The 25,187-nt window shown below is 41.0% G+C and overlaps 1 protein-coding gene across 6 annotated transcripts in view; it reads right to left on the bottom strand.

Annotated features, from left to right (window-relative positions):
- Positions 1 to 25,187, bottom strand: part of ADGRB3 (adhesion G protein-coupled receptor B3) — a 467,107-nt gene that overhangs the window by 92,132 nt on the left and 349,788 nt on the right. For all 6 annotated transcript variants that reach the window (XM_049818118.1, XM_049818121.1, XM_049818122.1 and 3 more), the window contains 3 exons: positions 8,742 to 8,868; positions 6,950 to 7,053; positions 3,530 to 3,632 (listed from right to left, as the gene is read on the bottom strand). In XM_049818118.1, the coding sequence (XP_049674075.1) occupies positions 3,530 to 3,632; positions 6,950 to 7,053; positions 8,742 to 8,868 (334 nt within the window). The remainder of the gene's footprint in view (positions 1 to 3,529; positions 3,633 to 6,949; positions 7,054 to 8,741; positions 8,869 to 25,187) is intronic.

Raw genomic sequence — 25,187 nt, 5'->3', positions numbered from 1 at the left:
ATTTTGAAAGGTTTGGGGAAACATACTGAAAAAACCAGAACATTTCTCAGCTGTGTCCTTCAATAAAATGCACAACACGTTTGGCTAAGAAGGAATAAAGGAGCAAGGCTTTTCTGTTGACAAAAGGCCTTTTTGCTATCCCAATCCAAATCTTCCAAGAGAAGCCATACTCCCCTCCCTGCCTCCCCTCATGAACTATTCTAAAACAAGCTAAAAAGCCTCATGACCTAGACCTCTAGTCTAATGTTGGTATCCTCGAGTTACCGAAACTGGAGAAAAAAAAAAAATCGCTTTTAAACAGAGAATACTAGAAATGGAAAAGCTATGGTAGCTTGCAAGAATTTAAACAACTTCTACATGTCCTCTGTAAATATTTTGTCCATTTCTGCCTGTGGGAAATACCATGATCTTTTTTTACAGAAAAAAAAGGCAGAACTTAGTTGAACCAGAGTGCAATATTCAAACAACTCAGTCTTCACTAAAAGAAGCTTTAGGAAAAACACTGAGGAAATACTCAGGCTTCAAAGAGTAGAGCTAAACCTAACACGCTAAGTATCTATGATCTATGTAAGTCAGAAAGAAAATTACAGAAAACATGCACTTATCAAGACCAAGAGACTCAATATTTTTTTTTCTTTGTGTCACAGACGTCAATGGGTGTACTAAAATGAACCACGGAAATTTCCTGGAGATGGAAGACCATTGAAATGAATAAAAGTAGTTGGTGCAGTGTTTAATGCAGACAGAGAAAGCCACAAACTGCAAACAGACTGACAATACGCTGGTTGTTATTAATACACCTTTGGTACGCTTAATTTACACACTGTTCAACTTTAAACTGGAATTCAGCTTCGACAACATTTACAGGCACTCATTCTTGAAGGGAATATACACAAATAAAGAGCTGGGGACAATTTGAACTCAGAAGCAAAGCCAAACTAAAGCATGGAAAAAAGGGGCATTCTTCAACTTTGTGAATATCAGCAGCATCATATGGATGTTCACTAGGTGCCCCAATAGTATGAGAACAGTAGGAACATAAGAATGAGAATGGAACAGAGTAAATAAACTCTCCAACTTGGCATATCATGTGTCTCAAATTTTCTCTGGTACATCAAAAAACCTGAGCGCATTTTCTTGCCATAAAACACCACCTCAGCCTTTTTTCAGAAACAATTTCTGCTGGCTTGAATATTACATTGTCTTGACAAAACATGCCCAAGATTTCTCCCAAAATTTTCAAACAAACACTAAGCCCCCAAATGTTTTGATTTCTAGTAAATAATAAAATCTCAGAAACAAATCGAAAAGGGTTTTCACCTGAAACCATACGCAAGGACCTGGTTTTCTTTCTAAAGTTCCCATTTACAGATTGAATTTTCCAGATCAGCAAAATGAAAGCATTATTTTTCCTACAGATGTCAGTATTGTAATCTAGATCTATGGACTACATATCAAAGACCGTCTTCTTCTGGTCATATACGACCTTCGAAAATAAAAAATTCAGAGCTTGAATGCAAACACGTGATGCCAAAACACATCCCTACTTACAAACACACTGAAGTCATACCCGGATCTGATTGCTTTAATTTGAATAAGCTTTCGCTAACCAGTGGCTTTAGCTGGCCGTTTTCTTGGTGGTGCATTCACAGGCCGGCCTCTTGGAGCTACAATCTATTCACATATCAGTGGACATAGTGATAAAAAGATTTTTGGTCTGTAACAAGGAATATCTTCCTCGGTATAAAAAATGTATTCTGCCTTTGATCCATTAGAGGTACTCCCTGGCTAGAAGCTCCCGGGTGGTACACGCATCAAAAGCAAGATGTGGACTCAAAAAGAAGACAAGTGTAGTAAAAAGTGATATTTTAGAGCCATTTTTCAGGCCATATATTCAAAATGTAAACTTTGTGAAGTGTTGTTTTTTCTGTCAATTATTTCCTCTGAACATCTCCATTTTGAGGATCTGCTGTGCTCAGAAATAAGTCAATACAGTATCTCCGCACTTTCAGGACTTCAGGAAGCAGAAATGAGGGAGCTCGAGGAGATTAAGATTAAAAGAAAGGAACTGGATTAAGGGTGTGTTTTAGTTCAGAGTTCCCCGAGTCAAGCATCAGAGAAAGGCTGCCAGCATACCTAGGGAGCATGTTATCACACACAGGCGTTCTGATGCCCTCAAACCCTGATTCCACAGTGGCAATATACACAGGAACTTTCAGCTACTGCACCGTATTTCTTCTTGAAATACTTAATAAAATACTATATAGGACTACGCACGTTAGTGCTGAAATGCTAGAGAGGCTTAAGCCTTCTTCTGCACTCTGGCACTCTGACGTTGCTTGCGCATTTCTGACTTTTTCTTCCCCTGATTAAAATCTGTGAGTCACATGGGTTTGTTCTGCAAATCCATATTTTGCTTGTTCGTTCCTCTACCTACTTTCAAAACTTTAAAACATATTAATATCTTAATATTAATAATTTTGATAAATCATGTGTTGGAAATGACTATGTTTTGGGTATGTTTTACAAATAACAGCTACGTGACTCGTGTTGAATTTATGAGACTTTGGCAGCTAAATTTCTAAGCACTCATTTGGAAAGAATACATGATTAATTATAGGTGTGTTGTAGAAACACCAGTTATCCTGTAGCAGATGATGAATGTATTTCATTAGATATTGGAAAAATTAAGATGAGCAGTGCATTAAGTAGTTTAACACTGTGGGATAAAGAATTACTTTACAGATACTTGCTCAGTCCAAAACATAACAGTGTTCCCTGACATACTGCCCTATTCACCAATTACATCCTATTTTCTATTCCAAGCTAGCACGTAGCTATAGTTAATTTTAAGCAACCACTTATTGTCACTTCTGAATTTTGCCTAGTATCACTAGGCGCTGGGTGATGCCTCAAAACGCTGACACAGCCCAGCTCTACAGGAGAGGGACAAATGACAACAACGTTCCGAAAGAGACCGAGAACAGATTAGTAATAAATCAGCAATATATCACTAAGTAAGGTATGCAGGGTTATTACTTTCTTATAGCTACATCAGTCAGAGATTTAACAGTTCTATAGCTTGTTATGATGTCTGTTTCTGCACATTTTCAAGAGTAGTACTCTAACTTCTAAGCAATTTCTACTTGCCTTTTGAGTACCAGTGTGTTAATAAAAAGACAAAAACACTGTAGCACAATCCTATTACAACTATTATAATGAACCAGAATTTGTGCTTTTGATGTTGAGTCTTTGAACTTTTTTTGCTTTGAAATTTAGTTACAAAACATACAAGTCTACCACAGAGAACACAGCTTATCCAGAGGGAACAATACCAAAAGGGATTCTTAGAGGGGAAAAAAAAGACTACGAAAGACGGTAAATATTTTCCCTTGTCTGTTAATACTTTACCAAAAATGCCAAGTCCTATGAGTATAGGACTAAATGGATGTAATTATTTTGACCTAAACATAAATAAAACAAAGATATCGATATTTAAGTGCAAATTTAATACAATCCATCATCATACCTTGTTATGCGTCTGAGTTTGTCCAACCAGGATAAGGATATTTGATGAGATAATAGACAGGCAGAAATTGATTAGAATTATTGACCTCTCAGATCTGATGTACCTGTTCAAATAAACAAAGAGAGGGCACAACTTTTCTAAAAGGAAAACAACTAGTAAATCATACAAAGCTTTGATGCAATTCTGACACCAAATATTGGAGATACCCTGAAAAGTGCGTGCTCTCTTTCAAGTGCTCAGGGAGCTATCGCATTACAGACATAGGAACTGTGATATTTTGATAGATATTCTGCAATTCCCTCTTCGTATCTAGCTATATTTTAAAAATAATCTATCAATGCTTCTTTTAAAAACTGCTGGCAACACTGTTCTAGCACAGCACCATACTGATAATAAGGGGCTTGCATGCATTCGTGTCAGGAACTTCTTATGCTCTCTGCTCCTCGCTGGGAATATCCACAGCTGGCATAGACCACTCACAATGACTAACTTCAGCAAAAATATGGTGATTTACATAAACAGGAGATCTGGGCCACGATGCATAACTAAGATGCAGATTGGTCGATGATACTACGGCACTGCGTTTTGAAACATGTTATCGGGATAACGATAACATGAATCTTGAAGTCCCACCACATTTACAAAATAACTTGTACGAAGAAACAATAATTCTGTAATGCCTTCATCTTCAGAAGACCTAATGCCAAAAAATAGCCAAGTTCTTACAGAAAGATTAAATTACAGCAGAGCATCACACAGCCTCTCTTGCAAACTTATATTCATTTTACAAGTATGTTTAGGATGAAGAAGTCAATATTCTTATCACCTATTTCCTCACAAGATGCCAATGTCCTCATTTTTCTATATACAACCTTTTATATGCTACAGGACAGAAAGAGAATGATTATGGTTTCAAGTGAGGTACCTTATTGACCTGATTTTCAGAGCTGCTAACAAAGTAAATGTTGACTACTAAAGCAAGTGAAAGTTCAGGGTGCTCAGTTCCTCCAAAGACCACACCATCCATATACTACATGCTTCTCACTGGAGCTTAGTTAGTATTGCTGTCTCCTCCCGAGCCGTACACCCATAGCTCACGCTCTGAGGAGGTCACACCAAAGGGTGCAGAACCCACGAGAAATGCTGAGCTTTGGACATGAAATGAATTGGAGTCCTTTTTGCTCAGCTATCAACTAAGTAATACAGCATTACAGTTTTTAGTTGAGAAGACAGAACAACCCTGCTACCTCAGACCACATTTTTCCTTCAAACATAACAATGTTGTCAAGGCTAGTTCTACATGTTTGCAAACAAATACAGAAAGTCTAGTGCCTTTCTCTACACAGTCGGTATGCTGCTACTTTCTTTTTTGTTAACTATTGATTCACCTGGGCCAGTTCCCAACACTGAGTGTCTATGGACTACAAAGGATATTGGTGGTTGAGTAAATACAGCGCAAGCGGGAGCTCATAGCATTGACTTAAGCCAGGAAGGTTTTTCTGCCAGCCCACTATTCAGGAAGGGAAGGGAAGGGAAGAGAAAGAAAAGGAAGGGAAGGGAAATATTTGACTGACATAATTGAACTTATTTTTCAGTTTGAATTATCAGTTGGGGGGATCAAATCTATCAACCATAAAACAATGTTCACACAGGCCTTCTTCAGACCACAATACCTCTACCTCATATCACTTCTAAACATAATGAATGGCCCTGCCATTCAAAGGGAAGGTGGGTGTTCCAAAATATAAATACAGACATAAGGTCAAAATATAAATTTCTCCCTACCCCTCGATTTACAATAACAAACATATATACATATAAGTTTCAGTGTTTATCTTCTCCCTATAGTTGGTTGCTTTGTGCTCTTGAGAAACATGTTGAAGGCAAATTTTAATGATTCAAATGACGGGCCACTCAGTTGTCATAATACTTTCAAAATATCTCACTGATAGAACACCGAGATCTATATGAATTATCTTTTCCTCAGCTGGATGCAGAACCCACACTAGGTCCGTAACACATCACATACATTTTTTTCTCCACTTGGAAGTTACCGTAATCATCAAATCATAGAATGGTTTGGGTTGGGAGGGACCTTTAAGGATCATCCAGTTCCAACCCCCCTGCCCTGGGCAGGGCCACCTTCCATCAGACCGGGTTGCTCCAAGCCCCATCCCACCTGGCCTGGGACACTGCCAGGGATGGGGCAGCCACAGCCTCTCTGGACAACCTGTGCCAGTGCCTCACCACCCTCCTCATAAAAAATTTCTTCGTTATATCTAATTTAAATAATGGAGAAGACCAGTTCCACTGAGCATGACAGTATTTCCATCCAAGTGCTAAATATATCAGGGAGTGCAAAAATAACACTATAATTCTTCAGATGGGAATTATATCCTGAAATACTGTCAATTCTTAGCTTTCACAAACAAGAACTGATAATTTTTATATTCTTTTTATTATAACTTATGTAACTAGGTAGTCTATATTTATTATATATATGTGTAATCCTGTGAGTCTCTGTGGCTACATAAAAGAGTGAAAGAGAAAAGGGTGTAAAATTATCAAGCTGCTTCTAAAAGCAAAATTCTATTAATTTTACATTACTCTATACTTTATTATTTTTCCCTGTGTTTCTTCTTACTTGCATAAGCACCTATTTTTCTTTTATTATGGGAAAAAGTTAAATGAGAACCCATGTTCACTTTTTTAATAATATTTATTACTTTGCATGACTTTTCCTGTTACTTTTCTATTTCTTCTACACTGAGACATCATGCTACTTCTCATTATTTCTCCAATTAATTTATTCCATAAATATCTATTGCATTTTTAAGTCAATATAATATTTCAATATAGTAAACTCCAGATGGAAAGAAAGTCTATTACTGGAAAGTACCACCACACTATTTGAGACTAGTTAATTTTATGGTCTTCATTGAAACTTATAACCAAAGTGGATAAACTCAAAACCACTTGACTGAATCTCCCTAAATCTGCAACACCTGATGTGGCACTTTGATGTGTCATTTTTGTCACATAGAAGTTTTGTTTTAAAACGTAAATAGAGGAAAAGCAGTCAAAGGTATAGGCCAGAAGGCTCACATGAAATATATCATATAGAGGAATCTGTAAAATGTTAATTAGCACTATGAATAACCCACTGCGAGAGCAATACCATTCACACTGAAGAGGGGAAGGAGAAGACTGGGCTATACCATCACCAGTAGGCCAGGAGAGTAAAACTAATCAATCACATCAACAAATTTAGGTGTCAAAACATGCACTACATTTTGTTGTGGGTTTTTTTTTTTTTTTCTTTTCCAAATAATAAATGTTGCATTTAATGCTCTCTTTAAATTTTAATTCAACTAAATATAACTATGTATTCACATCTGGCTTTGTCAATCCATTACATACCTCCATAGTGCTGCATAGACAACTGCTAGGGTGATCAAGGCCAAGCATGAAAGACCACTGCCTACAATTAAGGTCACTGAGGGTGTACCAGATGATTCCATGATCTGTAGGTTACAACAGACAAGCATGAAGAAAACCCATCCTCCAGCAATCAAAACAAGTCAAAAGGAAAAAAAGCAACAACAAGCAGAATGATAAAAGCAGCCACCCTGTCACACATAGCTTCAGTAATATTACTTATGAAGCAGAAATCAACTTAATTCCAAAACTGATCCATACATAACTCCAAGATCTGTTTAATTATTGATACATTCCTCAGAGGCCTTTGAGCTTTAAAATGCCTTACAATACCTGCACGATATTTTGAAAAATAAAGAAAGTAGTAATATTGCAATGTAACAGGAGGCTATGACGGTAGCACAAGTTTAAACTATTCCCCAGTTAAAATGAAAAGACATATTCCTCTTGAGAAGCAGCAATATTTAGAATTGTGTATTAAACAAACAGCTTGGTTTCACTGTGATATATTAAAAACCATCCAGTAATTTGTCCCAGAATTTGATTCGTGCTTGTTGCAGAATTACCAAACTTTCTGACTTTTAATAACTTTGACTTCAATCCACTATTCTCACATGCTTAATTTCCTTGGGCATCCGATTGTCTAGAAGGAACGGCAAGATATCTATGGCAACAATATCATAAGCCTTCCGTAAAGAAGCTGCAAATTTAGAATTGTTTCATTTGTGTTCTGTGTATTAATAAAAAATGAAAATAAATAAATGACCTTGAAAACAAACTAGCTTTCCCTCCCGTAAAAGAAACTCTTATCATCAGATATCAGGTAGAGGTTTTTCCTCTGTATGTATAAGTGCTCATGTTCTGAAACAGACATGGTATTTGCTAATACAAATGGAAAAAATTTAGATCTAAAAGTTTCAAAGGATACTGTGCCTGGTTTACCAAAATGCTTTTTAAAGCCTCAGGGTTGTACTGTAAATTACATTTATCAAGATATCTTTTGTCACCCAAACAGGAGATAAGACCGATGTACTTTTAGGCCAGATCTCAGGCGGAAAGTAACATTTTATTTCAACCACTTTGTTCCAAACTGGTCTACTTTGCCATTAAAAAGAGTCTGATCATACGCTTCCAAACCCAGGAAAATGAAATTATGCCTTAGCAGGGTAACTTCACAAATATTTGCTTTTTAGCTCTTTTTACATTCAGTAATACTGGGAGTGTCTGCTCATGCACTCAATGTCCCCCTTATGAAAACTTGATTATTTCTCTTACATCATATCAACAGACTACATAGAAAATCTGTGCTGAAAACGTCCAATGCAGATCTGCAATCTGTTTAACGACAGTATCTAGGGTTTTCCTACCAAGAGCAATAATACAGCCCTGCACATTCCCCTGGAAAGGCTTGCAACCTTTGAAAAGCTTGTTAAGTTGATAATTGTTCAATACAAAAGTTTCCGACACATTTGCATCACAATTAGAAGGCTTTCTCTGAAAAATTCAGAGTTCGAGAACATGCAAATTTCACTAGGATTTAGTTCTATCACAGAATCTGGAATTCGTTTCTCTGAGACACCGTGGACACCGGGAGACTAACATTTCCCTACCTGCAATATTAAACAATTCCTCAACGCAACGTCTGAAATATACCTGAGAGCAAAGCTCCATCAGCCCCCCCCCCCCCACCCCCGCGGCCCCCCCGCTATTGCCTTTTGCATTAAAACTGGATATCCCCCCCCCCTCCCCCCCCCCCCCCCGCTTTGTTACTTACTATTTCTCTAGGTTGCTGAGCCAAAATGGCGAAGGTAGAGAGACGATCACATAAGCATTTCGTATGGGATGCATCGGTAAGCACAGTTTTACATCCCTGGGTGGACCAGGTTCCCAAAGAGTCGTTCCTGCAAAGGAAAGAGAGGGATGGGGGGGGGCGGGGGGGGGGGGGGGGAGGAGGGAAAAACCGGGGATAATTACGCCTGACGGCCAGTTCCGTGAGGACACAATGCAGTTGAATCGCGAGGGGAGTGTAGTGTAGTTCCCGGACAAGCGGAGAGGTACTTGTTGGCGGAGGGGGGGGGGGCGCAGGACCGGCCCCCGCCGTGCGGAGCGGGGAGCGGGGAGCGGGGAGCGGAGCTGTCCGGCGCGGTGGTGCTGAAAAGCCGGCGCGCCGCGCTGCGCTGCGCGGAGCCCCGCCAGCCGCGGCAGCAGCCGCCCCCTGCGCTGCCAGCCACCTCCGAGCCTCACCAGAGCACTGCGAAAAACTCATCGGGGGAAGAGGGGGAGGCTTTTTTTCTCGCGCTTTTTTTTTTTTTTTTTTTTTTTTTTGCCTTTTTTTTTTTTTTTTTTCACCCCTCTCTTTTCCTTTCCTACCGGCTCCCTTTTGGAAAAAATGTGGTGCTTCTTAGTTGTAGTGTCTTTTTTTCTTTTTTTTTCTTTTCTTTTTTTTTAACACCCCCGTCACCCCCCCGTCACCCCCCCCCCCCCCCCCCCCGGTCTCGTGCATGTGGCTAGTTTAAAGGCAGATGGTTTTCAAACGTCTGTCTGGATTGTGCCAGTTGGACCGGGAGATGCCGGATCTCCTGTTCTGACAGCTATTTTTTTGCTGAGGATTTTTGGTTTTTCGGTTGTTGTTTTTAGTGATCAGCCTTAGAAATTTCACCCTGGAAACGGCAGCATCAGATGCCTCCAACTCTTGCCTTAGCTCCGGCAGAGGGGTGGATTTCAGTACAGCAGCACGCAACATCACCAAAGAGACACACGAGTTCGCCCTCCAAACATCACTCAGTCAACTCGCCTTTCCCTAGCTCCCTCCCCCTTCTCGATTTCTTTTTCTTGGGGTGGCAGCACCACGCTAACCCCAAGCCAAAGCGATCATTTGCTGGCACCTTTTGCCAACCGCCCCTAAACAAAACAAGATGATTAACACGGCCCCTGAATTCAATTAGACATTCAATATGCTAATGCAAGGTCTGAAACCCACCCCAGCAGAACAATAAAAATGGTATCAACCCACGTTTTCTTTGTGCGGGTAAGGAGAGGGAGAGGGAGAGACAAAAAATCATCTCTCCTTTTTCCTGAACTGCAGCGGGGGGGAAATCATTTCTACAGGAAAAAGGGGTTGGTTTCAACCAAAGCAAACCTATTATCTTTACATATGTTATGTTTAGAGAACAACAATTGGGTTTCTTTCATCTTTTTTCCCCTCCTTTCATGTCCAGGGAGCAACTGCAACGAGTCTGCTGTAAGCAGCAGCCTGTGCGCTGTCAATTCCTGGCCATTTCACCTCAGGTCACTAAATGACTTGAAAAAAAAGAAAAACGAAGGGGGAAGAAACAAGGTGGGGGAATAATAATCTCCAGTCCCTGTGATCACCCTTGGTTCACCTCTTCTGCCTCGACAACCCACCTTTGTGAGGGATTCTATATGCCGGGGCCCTCATGCAAAGGCAATTGGTTATCTCAAGCCTGCTCTCAGAGCGCAGTTCACCCCAGCCCACCTCGGCATTTTGCGCCACTAGTTTTTGAACACACACCAGATGTAACCCTTACACGCTATTGTCTTCGGAACAGTATCCTGTAATAAACAAAACAAACGGCAACTGAGGGAAATAACTGAGAGAAAATCACCAATTCTTCAAGGCACTAAAGCCGTCTATTAGCTCTCCTTCACAAATTGTGTCTTTCAGAGAGCCACAGGCTGAATCAACATCCACTCTGAAAAAATATAGTTACATATTCTAAATTCTGAAGCATTATCTTCTGCATAACTTAAGCAATTTATTTCATCAGCTTTCCTGTCTCTTACCTTATTGTGACACACAGTTAAGGCCAAATGAAATGCATTTATCTGTGCTGATTAAATATTAAAGCATGATAGCTTAAGAGAAAGTGACATGTTTTAAAACAAAAGGATGGTATTATTCATCCTGAGAATAAGATTTAATATATTGAATTCACCCTATGCTGAAAAGCACTGGATGCACAATGCATACAGTTAGCGCTAAATCTTTGCAGATGGTGTCCAATGCACAGAGTTAGACAAGCTCTAATTATAGAAGGTAGACAACCACAGAGACCAGTTTAATTTAAAACAAAACATCTGTTACAATTATAATTATATTTAAATTAGTATAAATCATGGGCAGTCCACCAGGTTTAGAGGGGCTCATTCTGTTCCTCAAGTCACTTGCGCAAACAAAAAATTCCAGTCATACATTAGCTGAGCAGTTCAGTGTTGTACTATATCACCAGGTATTACAAATGCACAATACAATATTGAAAACCTTCTTGAATTCTGCTGAAAATTTCAGTGGAATTTCAAAAAACACTCCGAAATGAAGGAAGTGCTCTAACTGAATTTAACAATAAGACACCCATTGACACGGCAGGAGCAGAGTCAGTCTAACATGGACACTTTTTACATTTCATTTTCATTTTTTCAGTGATACACTTCAATTGGAAATGTATGATTGCTAACTCACTCAGAGATGCTGGGCATTTTGACTTGCTGCCGTAAAACCAGTATTTGGTTTTAGGTAGAAAGTAAATAAGGAGGGGAAACATAGAGTTAAAACTAATGTATTATATTTAGTGTATCTCAGCGCTACACTTTTTATGAAGTCCCCCATCTATGATCTGTCCCTCTTATAATGCAACTCTTTTGGGCCAATCAGGATATATCTCACATTTGGAAGTTTCATTCCTTTTCGGTGTGATGTTCTTTGACTCTGTGTCTAATGTTTAGGGTTAGCATATGAATATGCAAAAGGGCACCTATTATTCCTGTGGATCTTTCTTGTTATGCAGAAAGCTATAAAGGAGTGACAGGTACTATTAACACATGTTCTATTTATATCAAGGAAAATTACCAAATTGAAAATACGTAGCAAATATAGATGTAGCTTCATGCCCATTATTGGCAATTTTGTACTGTTCCACTGAGCTACAGAAGATTTAATCAACCTGGCAGAATTCCCATGGTACAAGCAAAGGAATTCCCAAGAAGCACAGATTCACCGTTGCAGATCCTGTGTCATCCTGCAGCTGAGGCAGGGGGAAGGAGCAGGGGAAGGAGGGAAGTAGGGGAAAAAGTCTAAGCAGGATGTCATTTGGGCCCATGGATCTATGGCTAATACGGCATAAGCACTAGAAAAACCTCAGCTCCAACATCTGCCTGTGAGTGTGTCCTTCTCAGCGTAGTCTTACAGTCAGAGGAATGCCGGAGTGTCCTTTCAAAACCTTTTCAGAGTTTAATGTAAACTTCTTAGTTCTAATCAAGGATTGGGAACATACTGTGCAATAAAAATGATGGCCAAATGATGTACAGAAAAGCATCTTAAACGTGTATGACATAGAAGAAATAATGCAATTTTTACTCTTTAATAATGTATTATGCAATATTGCATGATATGTAAGTGATGCTCACTACTGAAAACAACAATATGACTGTCTCAGATGTTGAAATGGAAATGTAGTTTATAGGATAGAAGCATTTCTGTAGAATAAAAAAATCATTCACAGACACAACTGCCAATCTGACACACACTGATAATCAAGCCACATTTCATATGCTATCCACTATGTTTCCCTTATTTTGCAGTATTTTTCTTGGTCTCATGACATGGTTTACCACTTACTATTGACATATTTTGTTAAAATTAATAATATACATGTCTTACTAATTGCATTGTTTTGTCTACTTTAACATATTGATAAATCAAAATCAGCTACGACATTGCTGTCAAAACCACTCAGTAAATAGACTTCACCTCATACTGTACACTGTCTACCTTCTTAATTTATTTTGAAGAATTTTTTTCAAATGAAAGATTGTTTTTGGAGGGAGATGCTGTGAGACAGAGAAAAAGGAAGTTAACAATACACTTAACTGTTCTTTCCACGCTGGCAAGTAGTGATCCAAGTAGTTGCCTGGGTTTTGATCATCATGAATGAAGAATTAACACCTTGGCTATACATATATGATGGTAGCTTACTTTAGTAATTTCTTTGATGAATGTTATCTGCACTTAAAGTAGGATGAGAAATCTTTTTGACCATTAAGTTACATTACTTAAATAACAGCAAGAAGCTGTTATTTAAGTATTTAATAACAGCTTTATAGAAAGCAAACTACATAGAAGTTAAGAAATTATGATATTGTTCCTCCTGAGATAATTTCAATAATCCCTACTTCTCGGGTATGTGCATTATTATGCTTTTTCTCTTCCCCCCCCCCCCCCCCCCCCCGTTCAACTAGGTGCTGTTTTTCCTTTAGGACAGACTTTGGTATTCCAATGCTATTCTCAGTAAAGAATGACATATAATGATGAGAAGCACATGGAAAATGCAGACATAAGAATTTTTTTAGCCTAGTAAAAGATAGGAAAGAAGCTCATGGCCCTTCTGAGTAGCAGATTACGTACATCATTGTGCCTGTTCAGATGTGCTGGCTGGCACATTAGTGAAAATAAAGTCCTTCCAACACCTGCTTAATTCTTTGCACCTGGACCTAAAATCCCAGGGAAGCCATAGGGAAGGCTCAACTGCAGGAGTCTCCTTTCAGTTGTGCATCTCCATATGTCTGAGACATGACCTAACTCTTAGTATGCGTAATTTCTACTGTGATCAATCTTATCCCTACCAGTAGTATATGGCAGCATCTGGTTTATCTCCATGTTTTTTCCTAAAGTAAAAAAAAAAAAGGAATGAAAGAAAAAAAACCACAAAGAAAAGGTGGATGGAAACACACTTTGCTTAATAATGTCACACAGAAAACTGTAGTTTAACAAAGTATTGTTTACCCTGAAATTGTTAATGTGATTACCATTGTGTCATTATGACTTAGGGCTTTTTTTCCTTCACACAATTTAGAAAAACTAATGCATGAAATCATGGAAATGAAAAGAAATAGACTGGACAAAAATAACTGCCTTATGACTACATGTCTAAAATACCACAAACGTCCCAAAAAGGATGTCTGGATTTGTGTGGTATCAGAAGAAAGAGCTGGGTGATGAATATCTTGCAATTGGATCTCCAATCAGAATACTGTGAGGAGTTCATTTTCCTAAAGAATAAGGCTGCTTTTCCAGTTCAGGCATTGAATTGTTTATTTTTCCTCAATGATATATTTGTGATTTTTTTTTTTTTTTTTGCCAAAGAAAGTAGAAATCCTTGAAGAAATATTTTTCTTGTTGATCTTTACATCAAAAATAAATCGTATTTGAATAATTTTTTTGTAAAACAAATGTGCATCTGGGCTGGAAACCAAGTTTTATTCCAATGTGATTTAAACCAGGTGAGATATTAAACCCTGAAAAGTAGGTTTTATAACAGAGCCATTTAGTTTTAAGCATACATTGTTACATTAACTTTCTAATAATGTACAGCTCACAGAAAGGTCCAAGGCAAGATCAAAAATGGCCTTGGTTATCAGTTTGACTACTATATACAAATGGTTCGGCAAAAGGGGAGCTATGGAAGTGAGTATTAATGCTTGGGGGAATATTTTATTACTCTTTATAACTTTTCTGTTTGTACAGTTTAGGGCATGATCTAGCACACAGTGTGCATAAGCTGCGCTGTAATCAATAGTTGCCCTGTCATTAGCATACTGCAAGTTCATCAGAGTGTAAAAGGAAAAGAAATTCTAAAGGACTGATATGACAAAAACAGGATGAGACAAATACTAGGAATTTCCTGCCTCCTACGGCATAGTTCTTAATTACTGGTGCTCTGTACTACTGCTATAATGCAGACTTTTCATTATCAGAGTTACGGGATCCATTCATAGTTTTGAACAACATCAGGCACACTACAGTCACTCAGCTCTACTTCTGTATTTTAAAGAGCCTAATGCATGAATATTCGACCAAAAGCATCCTCCCCCCTTTCCCAAGATTATAGAGAAAATCTCCAAAGAGGATGAGTATTGGTGCATCAAAAAAAATGAGGGAAACCAATCACTTTCCATAGCTTCATCTCTGACCCTGTAGATGCTCTCAGAGAAAGTAGCATAGGATTAAGTACTGGGTGTTCCTGCTATGCACGCACTGCCAAAGGATGTAGGTATCTGCTGAGGATGTACGAGAACTACAACTTCTTTCCCCATGGACCTCCAGAATGAATGGAGCAGACAAGAGGTCTCACTTCCTTCCAGGATATCTTGTCCCAAGAAAACGATTTACTAGAAACTACAAGAAGCAACAGAGGGATATTTCTTATTTTCATAAAAACAATAACTGAAGCAAACTGGCCAACTCTACTGCAAATTCTACAGTGAATTGCTGTCTCCCTTCCTTCCTGATAAGCTCTCATTTATTATCAGTCTGTACTCTAATTTTGTCTTTCATTTCAATACAGCGTTGCTAAGTTGGTTTACTGTGAAAGAGAGATAAAACTGATAATGCTGAATGACCAAGACATCAAGGATCATGTTACGTTTTGCGAGCACGCATTACTTAACTGTGGGTACATTTAGAGATCAGGCTCCTCATTTATGTTGCTATGTGACATATTTGGTTTCTTGGGGCAAAGTCGTATAGACACTTGCTGTGTTAAAATGTAGATTCTCAAAGTTTGCAGTAGTGAGCTTAGAAGCATTTTGGATATGTATAAAATTGCTCAGTTTCAATTAGGTTCATTTTATAGGATAACATCACACATTTAGTAGTAAAAAAAGAGTTCAACAAATATTTTATTAGCTCTCACTCTTCACAAAATCAGTAAAGTCTTTCATATTTGTTTGTTCAGACTATAAATATCTATGTAGATTTATGGTGATCTAAGGGAAAATTGTCAGGTAGTGTTTTCCCAATAATCAACTCATGAAATTTTCACACTGTACTATTATTCACAGGGACTCTTAGCAAAAAGGATCCTTGTACATTGTACATTTCCAGGGGCTGGAAAAGATTAGGGGCTCAGAAGTTTATCCTGGAAATTAAGAATGTCAAAGCCTGCATCAGGGTTGTAGCTATCGCTAATGTTTCTTCCAAATGACAAGATTAGCAATAAAGCGTAGTATCATCAGTTCAAGTTTCAAGGCCAGCTGTGACCATCAAGGAGAGGAATAAGTGTGAAAGGGAATTGATGAGGGGAAGAACAGAGGCTGGGTTTCCATCACTGTTACTGTTACAACATCCTACGCTATTTTAGATTGAATGGACAGATAAAACTAAAAACAGCACATGTCCAGTCTCCTCAGAGAGTGCTTTGAATTAGGCTCTGGAGATGCCAACCGTAATGCAGGAAGAAAGTTAAGCCACAAAATGAGAATGGCAGAAGCAAACATACTAAGTGGTCAGGCACTGAAATGATGCTCATTGCTCCGGTGATGCAAAAAGAGAGCTGAGCTCTCTTTTGGAGCTAGATGTCTACATGTTACCTCTCAAAATCTGAAGTTAGGTTCGCCTCAAAGCGGTGAGTCCCCCTTTTATCCAACAGCTCAGTGGGTGTGAGGTAGAAGAGGCGAGTTCAATTCCCTTCTCTGCAGAAGGGGTGTTGAATAGATATTTCACAGCAGATGACCTAACCCCAGACTACAGCGTATTCCTGTGTGAGAGCACCCTCAGCCCTTCTTGTTGAAGTAGGTGCTCAGTGAACTGAACTACGGATTGGGCAAGAAGGTGAAGGAAAGCACGGACTTGGTAGCGATACCGCAGGAAGACGGGGATTGGCACCTGCGTTCCGGTTCCCGCTCCACTCAGTATCACTGACCCAGCAGACGGAGCATTCAAACGTCAGTGTCAGAGGGTCTCTGAAGACCCTCAGGTTTCATACCTGGTCCTTCATATCTTAGCTGCATGACTAAGAACCCTCCTCGTCGTCAGCTGCTCCTTGCCTGTATCTTGTGATACCACCTGCTGCTCCTACACAATCCTGCAGCGTATCCCACAACTCTGGTGTTACCTGGGGGTTCTCTGAAGAATGTGCTGTGGAGCTATGGCAACTGGAGCTAAGTTGTCTCAGTGTCCGATTTGAAAGAAAGAAGTAAAGACTTTTTGCTGTCCGCTTACACTTTGAAAACAAACTTAACTCAAGCCAGGCTGAGATCAAACAAACGAATAAAAAAATAGGACACAGTTACAAATGTTTATAAGACACAAAAAAGGAAATAAAATAAAACTGATGTTTGCTCTACTGACACAGGGACTATGTCAGCAGTATGTCTCCCCTTTTATCCAGCTGTTATTCTGCAAGATTTCCCAAACATTCAGCTTCTAAAGAGTTCTATTTTCTGTATAAGTTAGGCCTCAGGTTATGTCCTTTTCCTTGTGTAAGACACTTGCTTTTTATAACCAAACCTCTTTTGTAAGTCTTCCCCAGGAGTCTAAACAGATCTAATCTGTTTTTCCTTAAATGCATTGATTTCTTTCTTATTTGGGAGATAATATGACCATCCCTCTTAATTAAAATAAGTATTTTTTTTCTTCCTTAGAGGTGTCTCTTTGTTAGAGCAGATGTTATCTTGTGTACCTGACTGGCCAATTAACAACCGCTTCAATAAGAGTAATGCTTTCTCCCTATTCTCTCCTTGGTGAGTCAGAGTGCACCCTGACTGAACCTGCTCCAAATCTTCTATTGGTTATCAGGCTGCACATTAAAAACACATTTGATACAAATACCTCAATGGGACAAAGACATATATAGCTTGCTGTTGGCTGTTGACTGAGATCAGACACGTAGTAATTAGCCAGTCTGAGGTGACGAGGGGTTTGTAGTGACTGATGCTTAACATCTTCGGTTGGATATCTTTTCTTCATTGAAAACCTTAACTACAGATTGCAAAAGTGAGTAGTCTTTCCCTTTCAGACCAATACTTAGTTATAATATGAAAGAGTAGGACTAGTGGTAAACAGAGGGAATTAGAGAAGCTTTGTTACTCTAAGATGCCCTACAGCCCAGAGATTCGGTCATTCCTCCTGAAAAGGTTCTGAATTTTGCAAGCACAGATGAGACCTCACCTTGGGCAAGTCTCTCCTGTCCTGGGTGAATTTTCTAACCATTCAACTATTGGACAAAAGAACTATAGCATCAGTCTTCATACATGTACTGTTCATGTTTTATGTAGCAGCCAATTCACTGCTAAGTAAAGGCCAGAGTCAAGAATGACAGAGATATTACCTGTTTACGTATCTTGACAAGAGTCAATGCAGAGGTTCTTCTGAGCATATTAGAATGAAGACTTCATGGCCAAGCAGCTTACCATGAAACTCATAGGAACCTCTGGATTTAAGATCCTCCGGAGTTGTACAGTGACTGGAAAGGAGGTCTGATGGAGCCATTGAGGGTTGAGGTACCTATAGTGGCAGGTATCTACCTATCTCATACAATGACTGAAACTTTATTAAAATGGGGCAATGTAACAAATCTGTGCAAGCAGTTGAGATGCAGCGACTTTGTCTATGCCTAGCTGACAGCAAATGTACTGCAATGTAGCTAAACACAAAGCTTCCTTACAGTGCTGTTTACGATCCGATTAAAAACCAAAACTAAACAACCCAGATGTTGCTGAAGCTAATAGATGTAAGCTGTACGTTGAAAACTATAATTCACAGAGCTAACTTCTATAACATTATAAAGTAACGCATCTTTTTGTCTTAATAATTTTCACTTCTTTAAGATCTGGGAAAATCATTGTGATTACAGAGTCAAATAAAGCCAAGTACAGATTTAATAAAAGGAGGCTCTTTTGTTTAAAGAAAAAGAAGATGTAGGAGACACCTCCTTAATGTATATTTTAGACTCTTCTAAGCTGGTCTTACCCTTGACGTCCTTGCCTTTCAGTAAGGCTTCTTACCTTAGGACGTATTAATCTGTCTGCTCAGCTTCCAGACTCAAAATGGTTTGAATGTAGCCACTTAGAGTGCAGTTATGTGAGCTGCTGCTCACCTGAATCTTCCTGAGTGGATGTATTTACTGGCCAACTGCCCAGTAAAGTAAATTACACCCAGCTGACATGCTTTTTAATACCACTCACACCTGTGTAATGGTAGCGTTGCCTAAAACAAAGTCAGCTGATAATGATAACCTCCAGAGATAACATCTAAACTGTTGTACCTTGGTTTTTGCTAGAAGTGCCTAGTACAGAGGCTAGAAGAAAGAAGTGCGCATCACACTGCATCACAACACGTGAAAACAGATGCTTCTGTATTTCATCTGGAAAATGCTGGAGAAAGTATGAAGGTCTGCACTGTGCCGTGTTTGGACAGTGAACTTTATGTACCAGGGATTGTGTTGACTCAATAGCACGAGGGCACGTGTTGCAGAGGCCGCTGTGGCGCACAAGGTCCAGTGGATTCTGTGGACATGCTCTCCGTTTGATCTGCACATGTAGGATATGTCTGATGCATTCGCAATACAACAGACAATTTACATTTGTAACAACTGTGTATCTGGAAGTCCCAGAAAAATTTACTGCACTGAGCAGTGGCAATACAGGATTTAAGTCCTCTTATTCCTCCGGTAAATCCATTTCAGCTAGTCACATATCAGCTAGATTGTGTGTTTAGACAAATACGACTGCTGGCATTAAAAACTATATAAATTGGTTAAGAGGTTGGCTAAGTGCTTTTATTTCACAGTCTAGAAAAAAAGGGATAGAGGAGGTGTTGGGAAGTATGTGCCTTAACTAGATGCCAAAAAAAGCCTGTCTGAACAAATGAGAAAAGCTTACTAGCCTATCCACTTTCTTCCATCTCCTGAGAATATTTTTGTGTGTGTGTGGCTTCCTTGGGGGAAACAGCACAAGAAGAATTCCCGATGCTCTGCAGGTATGGGGGTTGTAATAATGGGCTTGTCTTCTCTCGACTGGCAAAGCTGGTGTACTCTTCAGCCTTCATACGTGGTAGAAAAGAACTGAAAAAAGTGTCCCCGAGTAATCAATGTTAATACACTAATGGTCTACCCACATTATATAGCACCTTTCCTGAAGGTGAAAACCTTATATATAGCACCTTTCTTGAAGGTGAAAACCTTAAAACAGAGACAGACAGTATCATCCTGAATCTCAGCATGAGGCACAGGAAAATTAAGAGACATCCCTAGGACTCAAGGCCAAAATAAAAATGTGAAGGTAAACTACTTCTAGGCTCAAAATAAAATGCAACCAAATACAGTGCTATATTTACTTCCTTCTCTCTATATGGAGGTCTCATACACTATTTTTGATGCTTACAACATTATATCATATAGAATACTGAAAGTATACATATCTAAAACATATCCAGTAACATTATTCAGTTAAGGTTGCAGTTTTTGCGGAATGGAATCAACTCTCATTGGCATGAAGGGCATATCACAAGCTGTCTGTCTGTCTGCCTGTGATGTGTCACATAGATGTGGCATGCTTTAGTTGAAAACTCCAAATCTGAAATGCCTTTCCCTTCAGTCAGTGTTGCAAGTAGCAACTGCTACAGTGCCTTCTTACATTTTGAAGTAATTTGCATTCTGTTATGTTCTTATGCTACTTCATGTTTTAAAAGTGCAATAAATAAAGAATACAATTAATTTAGATTACACCACTCGATCTGAATTATATACAGACTACTTAGTACATGAAGCTTATTAGCTAGAATATATCTTCTAGAAATTACATAATGATGAGTGCAATTGCAATCATTGTCTGTGCATATATAGTATTCAGGGAACGTCATGAATCCACTTCATGTCAGTGCATGCTGTGTATTGATTGGACCTGTCAACTTCAATGGAGTATCCTCAGTATAACTCACATCAGAACCTGGCACTATATTTTGATCTCTCAGACAGCTAAATGATACCTAAAATTACATATAAGCAAACATCTTTCTATTGACTATGCATTGGAGAAAACTTATGTGTATATTTTAATCCAAAGATGCTAGAGCATGTCAGCGCATGATGTGTTCTTCAGTTATATTAGTTTTTGGCAGGGCTTTGGAAATAGCAAAACAGAAAATATGACTACGCCACTAAAAAAGTCTGCGGTATGCCCACATTTGGAATGCAGTATGCAGTTCTGATCTCTTCCTAACTCAAACAGATCTAGTGGAACTAGGAAAGCTATAGGGAAAGGGGACAAGGGGACAGGAGATATGGGACAGCTTCCCTAAGGTAAGTCCCTCCAGTCTGGGTAAGGGGTGGTCCAGGGAGGTCTGATAAAGGTCTGTGAGAGTGCCACGGTGAAAATGAACGAGAAATCATTGTTTGTTATTCCTTGTAATATAAGATCTAAGGGCATTACATTAAATTATTAGGCTGTATATTCAAAACAAACAATAGGAGGCATTTTTTCTCACAGGGTGTAGTTAAACTGTGGAAATCCTTGCCACAGGAGGTTATAAATGACAGAAGATTGTGTGACCTGAAAGAGTGATTAGATAAATTCACAGACAAAAAAAATCCTTTAAGGCTACGGCACACAAAGATAAAAAATCTGACTGTACATCACAAACCTGTTGGAATTTGGAAGGCATACCAGGGGAATATCTGCTAAATAAGTACTTTGTTCTTAAGCACTCTTCTAGGCATTTGTTAACAGCCACTGTGGCAGGCAGGATGCTGGGGCTAGACTAATCTTTCTCCTGTTCAGCCCAGCTTATGCTTTAACTATTATTCCTGGCTTAAAGCTTTCGCTTTCAAATTAATCACATTTCAGTTTGCCGGTCATTCCAACACTGCACACTTGTCACCGAGGCGAGCAGCTCCGGTGCCGGCAGGATCTGCAGAGGACCGCTCCAGCGCGGTGCACGGCGGGGTTTCCCAACCCGGGGGGGGAACCTATGGGGGACCCGAAAATCCCGCCAGGAGCCCGCTGCTTGCACCACGGCAGCCGGCAAGACCTGGAGCAACATCGGCCAAGCCGTCCCCACGTATAAAAGGCGGCCCTGGGGAGCCGGTCTACGCCCTGCGTCAAAACCGCTTCCAAAAAGAAAAAAAGACGGGTCATTGTCATAGGAGATTCCCTTCTGGAGGGAACAGAGGGCCCAACATGCAGATCCGACCCACTGATAGGGAATTCTGCTGCCTCCCCGGGGCCTGGGTTAAAGACGCAAAAAGAAAGCTTCCTACCCTGGTATGGCCTTCAGATTATCGTCCGTTATTGATTTTTCAGGGAGGCAGAGATGAAGTTGCAACAAGAAGTCAAGAGAGACTTCAGGGCCTTGGGACAACTGTTTAAGGGGTGAGGAGCACAAGTAATGTTCTCCTGTGTCCTTCTAGTTGTGGGGAATGATGAGGGAAGAAACAGGAAGAGCCAGCAGATCAATACCTGGCTCTGAGCCTGGTGTCACCGGCAGAATTTTGGGTTTTTTGATCACAGGTCATGAGTTAGCAGGGCTCATTGAAAGAGCTTTAAACTAGATTTGAAGGGGGAAAGGGATAAAACCAGGCTCACTAGAGATATGCCTGGGGCCAGCACGCCAATGTTTGAGGGATGGTGTGCTAGCAAGGTCCTCCAGTCTGCCGTCTCAGTGGAGGCAGGGAATGGAGAAACACGTGGCAGCAAAGACGCAAAGGTTATTGATGTGTTAGAAAACCCGGAGGTGCCTGAGAATGGTCACGTAGCAATTAGGGCTTCTCCCCCCAAAAAGGTGGTGGAATCAATAGCCCAACTGAAGTACATCTACACAAGTGCACGCAGCATGGGCAACAAACTGAAAGAGCTGGAAGCCATTGTGCAGCGGAAAAACTCTGATATAGTTGCCATCACGGAAACATGGTGGGATGTCTCACATAACCGGAGCGCTGCAATGGATGGCTATAAACTCTTCGGAAGGGACAGGCAAGGAAGGAGAGGCGGTGGCGTAGCCCGGAGTGTTAGGGAGGGTTTTGGCTGTCTAGAGCTTGATGATGGTGATGAAAGTGTTGAGCGTTTATGGGTAAGAATCAGGGGAAAGGCCAACAAGGCAGATATCATGGTGGGAGTCTGTTATAGACCACCCAACCAGGATGAAGAGGCAGATGAAATATTCTATAAGCAGCTGGGAGAAGTCTCACAATCGCTAGCCCTTGTTCTCATGGGGCACTTCAGCTTACCAGATGTCTGCTGGAAATACAACACAGCAGAGAGGAAACAGCCCAGGAGGCTCCTGGAGTGTGTGGAAGAGAACTTGCTGACCCAGCTGGTGAGCGAGCCAACTAGGGAAGGAGTCCCGCTGGAGCTGTTTGTGAACAGAGAAGGACTGGGGTGAGGTGATGGTTGGAGGCTGTCTTGGGCACAGCAATCATGAAATGATAGTTTTCAGTTCTCGGAGAAGTAAGGAGGGGGATGAGCAGAACTGCCACCTTGGACTTCTGGAGGGCAGACTTTGGCCTGTTTAGGAGCCTGGTTGACAGAGTCCCCTGGGAGGCGGTCCTGAAGGGCAGAGGAATCCAGGAAGGTTGGAAATTCTTCAAGAGGGAAATCTGAAAGGCGCAGGAGTAGGCTGTCTTCATGTGCTGAAAGATGAGCCGGCAGGGAAGACCAGCCTGGCTGAACAGAGAGCTTTGGCTGGAACTCAGGGAAAAAAAAGGAGAGTTTATGACCTTTGGAAGAAGGGGCTGGCTGGAAGAAGGGGCTGGCAACTCAGGAGGAGTACAAGGATGTCGTGAGGTTATGCAGGGAGAAAATTAGAAGGGCCAAAGCCCAACTAGAAATTAATCTGGCTACTGCCATAAAAGACAATAAAACATGTTTCTATAAATACATTAGCAACAAAAGGAGGGCTAAGGACAACCTCTGTCCTTTATTGGATGTGGGACGAAACATAGTGACAAACAATGAGGAAAAGGCTGAGGTACTTGATGCCTTCCTTGCCTCAGTTTTTAATAGTAAGACCAGTTGTTCCTGGGGTACCCATCCCCCTGAGCTGGAAGACAGGGACAGGGGGCAGAATGAAGCCCCATAAGCCAAGGGGAAATGTTCAGTGACCTGCTACACCACTTAGATCCACACAACGGGGCCAGATGGGATCCACCCAGCGGTACTGAGGTTGCTGGCGGAAGCGCTCCCCAAGCCACTTTCAATCATTTACCAGCATTCCTGGCTAACTGGGGAGGTCCCAGTTGACTGGAAATTAGCAAATATGACACCCATGTACAAGAAAGGCTGGAAGGAGGATCCAGGGAACTACAGGCCTGTCAGTCCAACCTCGGTACCAGGAAAGGTTGTGGAGCAGATCATCTTGAATGCCAACACGTGGCACGTACAGGACAACCAGGTGATCAGGCCCAGCCAGCATGGGTTTATGAAAGGCGGGTCCTGCTTCACTAACCTGATCTCCTCCTGTGACAAGGTGACCCGCTTAGTGGATGACGGAAAGGCTGTGGACATTGTTTACCTGGACTTTAGTAAAGCTTTGACACTGTTTCCCACAGCATTCTCCTGGAGAACCTGGCTGCTCATGGCTTGGATGGGTGTACTCTTACGGGCTGGGTAAAAAACTGGCTGGATGGCCGGGCTCAAAGAGTGGTGGTGAATGGAGTTAAATCCAGTTGGCGGCCAGTCACAAGGGGTGTTCCCAGGGCTCAGCACTGGGGCCAGTTCTCTTTAATATCTTTATCCATGATCTGGACGAGGGGATCGAGTGCACCCTCAGTAAGTTTACAAACAACCAAGTTGGGTGGGAGTGTTGATCTGCTTGAGGATCAGCAAGAGGGATCTGGACAAGCTGGATTAATTGGCTGAGGCCACTTGTATGAGGTTCAAGAAGGCTCAGTGCAGGGTCCAGCACTTCGCTCGCAACAACTCTGAGCAACACTACAGGCTTGGGGAAGAGTGGCTGGAAAGCTCCCTGGTGGAAAAGGACCTGGGGGTGCTGGTCAACAGCCGGCTGAACATGAGCCAGCAGTGTGCCCAGGTGGCCAAGGCGGCCAACGGCATCCTGGCCTGTATCAGAAATAGCGTGGCCAGCAGGAGCAGGGAAGGGATCGTCCCCCTGTCCTGGGCACTGGTGAGGCCACACCTCGAGTCCTGTGTTCAGTTTTGGGCCCCTCACTACAGGAAAGACGTGGAGGTGCTGGAGCGTGTCCAGAGAAGGGCAAGAAGCTGGAGAAGGGTCCAGAGCACAAGTCTTATGGGGAACGGCTGAGGGAACTGGGATTGTTCAGCCTGGAAGAAAGGAGGCTGAGGGGAGACCTTATCGTTCCCTGCAACTGCCTGAAAGGGGGTTGTAGCGAGGTGGGGGTCTTCTTCTCCCAAGTAACAAGGGATAGGACAAGAGGAAATGGCCTCAGGTTGTGCCAGGGCAGGTTTAGATTTG

This window comes from Accipiter gentilis, chromosome 15 (genome assembly GCF_929443795.1).
Source record: "Accipiter gentilis chromosome 15, bAccGen1.1, whole genome shotgun sequence".
NCBI lineage: Eukaryota > Metazoa > Chordata > Aves > Accipitriformes > Accipitridae > Astur > Astur gentilis.
This window is presented reverse-complemented; position numbering and strand designations above follow the sequence as displayed.